At 40.2% G+C, this 4,473-nt stretch overlaps 1 protein-coding gene across 1 annotated transcript in view; it reads left to right on the top strand.

Annotated features, from left to right (window-relative positions):
• Nucleotides 1–4,473, top strand: part of TAF4B (TATA-box binding protein associated factor 4b) — a 116,786-nt gene that overhangs the window by 100,569 nt on the left and 11,744 nt on the right. Inside the window, exon 14 of the mRNA XM_006154540.3 lies at nucleotides 807–911. Within this exon, the coding sequence (XP_006154602.2) occupies nucleotides 807–911 (105 nt within the window). The remainder of the gene's footprint in view (nucleotides 1–806; nucleotides 912–4,473) is intronic.

Genomic DNA, 4,473 nt, shown 5'->3' with positions numbered 1-4,473 from the left:
CCTGATCAGATGTGACGAAAGCTGTACAATATATATAACAATACAGAATCACTTTTGAATTTTGCAGTGAAGATAAATATAAAGTAAATCCATGACTTGTATTTACAAATGAGAAGTGTGCTGTTTTGAAAAGGTTTATAAAGAAAGCACTTTAGCTTGAGCGCTGTTTCTACCACTTACTGCTTGTGTGACTTTTAGTGAAGTTGTCCCAATGTTTTAGAGCTTTACTGTCTCCTTTAGTAAAAGGCGGATGACATAGATTCGTAATTCTCACATGTTACGGTGGTGTGTGTGTGTGTGTGTGTGTGTGTGTGTGTGTGTGCATGCGCATGGGCATGCATGTGCACACACAGGCCTTTCGATGTGGTTGTCAAAATTAAGATTGGAAATCTTATAGCATGGTACAGCTTTGTCCCATAATATATAAAAATAGTCTTTATTTTAGGGTAATTTTCTTATCATCTGAAAAGGCTGATGGTGGTTTGACCAATTTCTCTCCAACCTCCCATTCAGTTTACTTGTCAGGCATTTCCTACCTGTGCTTTAAACTGGGGAGACATTAAGCTTTATGTGCCTTTCTATTGTCTTCCACTTCCTTCTGTCTCTCTCTACTCTTATGGACTAAGGAGTCTTTTGGAATAAAGGAATGAGGAAACGTGCCCGTGGCTATGAGGGAAATCTAATATTTATTTCATACTGTAACTTTATTTGGTGAGGAATACAGAAATAGGCTTAGTGATCACTTTCTTTCTCCCTCTGAGCATAACTGTGTATAAATATTGATTTTTTTTTTCCTCATCCTCTAGTTACAGCAATTGGAGCTTGCACAGATACAGCACAGAGATGCTAATCTCACGGCTCTTGCAGCTATTGGACCAAGGAAGAAGAGACCACTAGAATCTGGAAGTGAGGTATTGAAATAATGTTACCTTTTTTTCATGTCAAGAAAGCAAGCCAAAAAAGAAGCAAAGATCTGAAAATAGTTTACCATACTCTGCATGCTTTTACTGCCAGACTCTTCTTCTTTGCCAGTTTTACAAAAATCTGAAGTTTTACCAGGTTTTAAAGATGTATATCTCCTTGAACCTTATTCTCCCTTTTATTTATTTCATACCTTCCCCTCCCGTCTTTAGTCATCCTAAGTCTCACTGTTTCGATTTTTTATTTCTGTGTAATCTTTCTAGCAGTTTTATGTAGTCTTCTCTTCCGTGTTTATCTAAATCAGGCTTATCTGTTAGAACTGAGTGTGGCCTCCTACTTCTTCCATGAACCTTGACTGTTCAGCCCCACACCATCACCTCCTTTGCTAAGCACATAATGTTTGCATGGCATTAATTGTTCTCTGACTGTTCCTTGTGTGAATATCTTTTCTTCTGTTATATTATAAACTTCTTAAAGAAGAGCTGTCATTCTATTCCTATGTAGTCTCCATAAACCGGGAACGGGGGACATACATACTCAGTAAATATTGTTCATTGTTCAACACTAAGGAAGGATCTTGTTTACGTCCTTGGAGTAATTATTTGAGACGGTTGGGACCAGCAGTTGGCTGGACTCTGTGTAATCGACCGTGGTTTGAGTCTAGGACCCAGTGGCTTAAACTCATGCCGGGTACGTGTGCATGTGTGCCCAAGATACTGAGAGGAGAATGGAGGAGAAGGGATTGCGGCATGGCCATCCCTGCTGGGGCGTAATTTCTCACTTTCTGTCTTTCTCTTTCTGGCAAGCGCACATACCCTAGGGCAAAAACCTCGCCCCCTCCCTCCCCCCCCAAAAAAAAAAGATTTGAGATGGTATTAGGCTTTGAAAGCGATTGTCAGTGCTGAGACAGAGCCTGGGGATGGGTCCAACAGTGAAAAGTGCTCTGGCTCATCCATCTGCTCTGTAGGTTGTCAGTGTGCCTTGAGGCCATTCCCTCATGACATAGACCCTCAACATGGATAATTCCTAAATAAATCCTCCTCGCCTTAACAGATTGAAGATTTAAGAATTCTAGTTCCTTTTGTGTTTTAAATGTAACGAACATAATATGCTCTCTATCCCCTGCCCAACCTGATGTAACCACTGTTATGTTCTCACATACCCTTCCAGAAATTGTGCTGAATATGGGTACACAACCGATGTGCATTCGCAAATCTACATGTTTACTTTCGTTTTTATGTAAATGTTATCAACGTATACCTATTATTCTGCCCTTGATACCCTGATATTTCTCCCTTCTGTCGTCTACCTTGTATAATTTACTGCCTTACTTTTAAATGGTATGTCATTACTGCAGTTACTACATTTAGATAAGCTGTAATTTATTCAGCCTGTCTCCTAATGAACAAGCAGGTAGTTTCCAGGTTTTTGTTTTTGTTTTGTTGTTTTGTTTTTGGCTATTGAGCACATGCACTTGCTGGGAAGAGACACACAGAGGTATGGAAAGGTATGGCCATGCTGCCGTCTCTTCTCCTCCATTCTCCTCTTGAGATTTTGTGTATGCACACACACATGCCTGGAGTGTTTTTCTAGCCACTGGGTCCAGGACTCAAATTGCACAGTTGGCCATGTGGGATTCAGCAGCCTCAACCACCATGTCACCTGCTAGCCCCAGGCTTTTGCTGCATTTTGCAATGAGAATATCCTTGTACTTATATCATTGTATGTCTGTACAATGTAACTATAGCTAAAATTCCTACAAATGGAATTTCTATATTAAAGGATATGCACATTTGGAAAAACTTAAACATATACAAAGGTAGGGAATGGTCACACTGCAATCCTTTTCCTTCATTCTCCCTTTTTTGGGGATTCGAATTATTTATTTATTTATATTTATTATTATTGTTATTGTTTAACTCACACGAGAGAGAGAGAAAGAGAGGGGAAGTAAGAAAGCAAGCTGCCAGGTCTAAGACTTGAACCATGGTTGGCCATGTGGGAGTCTGGCACCTTCCCTACCATGCCACCTGTAGGCCTTCATTCATCATGTGTTTTCTTTTCTTTCTTTCTTTTTTTTTTAAGAGAGACTTTTGCTAATGGGGCACGTGTACACACCAGAGACACAAAGAGAGAGAAAGCATTTCTGATGAGGATGGCCGTGCCACAATTCCTTCTCCATTCTCTTCTCAGGATTTTGGGCACACACGTGCTCACTCCTGCCTGGGATGAGTTCCAAGTTGCTGCATCCAGGACTCAAACCACAGTTGGCCATGTGGGAGTCCAGCACCTTAATCAGTATGTCGCCTACTGGCCCCACCCATTATGTTTTTTAAGCTGTCAGGTTCAGGACTTAAGCTGCATCATAAGCCATGTAGGATGTAGCCCTTTTACCACCAGACTATGGACTGGTATGAAAATCATCTTGTCATTCTTACAAAAATGCTTAGTTTTTGTTTGTTTGTTTGTTTGTTTTTAATTAGATTGGCATTGAATCTATAGATCAGTTTGCAGAGAATTGACTTAACAATTTTGATACTTACAATCCATGAATATCATGTATCTTTCCATTCAATTCTGTCACCTTTAATTTTTCTGTAGTGTTTTAGTTTTCTACGTACAACTCCTCATCTTTTATTATATTTATGCATAGATATACTTGACACTACTGAAAATGGTATTTTTTTAATTACATTTTTTGGTTATTTGTCACTAGTATTGGGTCATCAGAAAAGTCATGATTTATTTTTCTTTCTTTTTTTTGGAGAGGTTTTTTGCTAGGGGGCGCGTGCGCTCGCCAGAAAGACAGAGACAGAGAGACAGAAAGCGAGAAATCACCCCCCAGGAGGGATAGTCATGCTGCAATCCCTTCTCCTCCATTCTCCTCTCGGGATCCTGGGCATGCATGCACACGTGCCCGGCGTGAGTTTAAGCCACCAGATCTGAGACTCGAATCACGGTCGGCTACATGGGAGTTCAGTGACATAGCCATTCTGCTAACTGCTGGTCCCCATGATTTACTTTTCTATGCCAAAATGCTTCCCAACTTTTCTGACAATCCATTATGTCAAAGTAAAGTTGATTTTTATATGGATTCTTGTATCCTCCAGCCTTCTAAATTCACTTACTTGTTCTGGTGTGTTCTTTGTGTAAATTGTATAGGGTTTGCTAAACAGTCATGTTGTTTCTAATGAAAATAAGAATACTTCCTTTCAGTCTTCCTGCTTTTTATTTCTTTTTCCTGCCTTAGAGAACTAGCTAGCATCTTCACTACTATGTTGTCTGAAGTGATGAAAGCAGACATCTTAACCCTATTCCTGATAATAGAGGGAAACATTCACTATTTCACTCCTAATATGATATTAAGCCACAATGTGCAGTAATAATGCAACACTCTGCAATACTGAGGCCACATGGGAAGGTCATGAGTCTCCTCATGAGGCCTCTTGTAAACACTAGGCATGTATCTACCCGTGATCCTGACTGGCTGAGGTTGGGAGTGGACCATAGTGTGAAGAACATGTCAGGGATGTCCCAGTCCAACCCCTCTTT

This window comes from Tupaia chinensis, unplaced genomic scaffold, assembly GCF_000334495.1.
Source record: "Tupaia chinensis unplaced genomic scaffold, TupChi_1.0 Scaffold000414_1, whole genome shotgun sequence".
NCBI classification, from domain to species: domain Eukaryota; kingdom Metazoa; phylum Chordata; class Mammalia; order Scandentia; family Tupaiidae; genus Tupaia; species Tupaia belangeri.
Note: the sequence above shows the minus strand (reverse complement) of the source record. Positions and strands in the feature narration are given on the sequence as shown.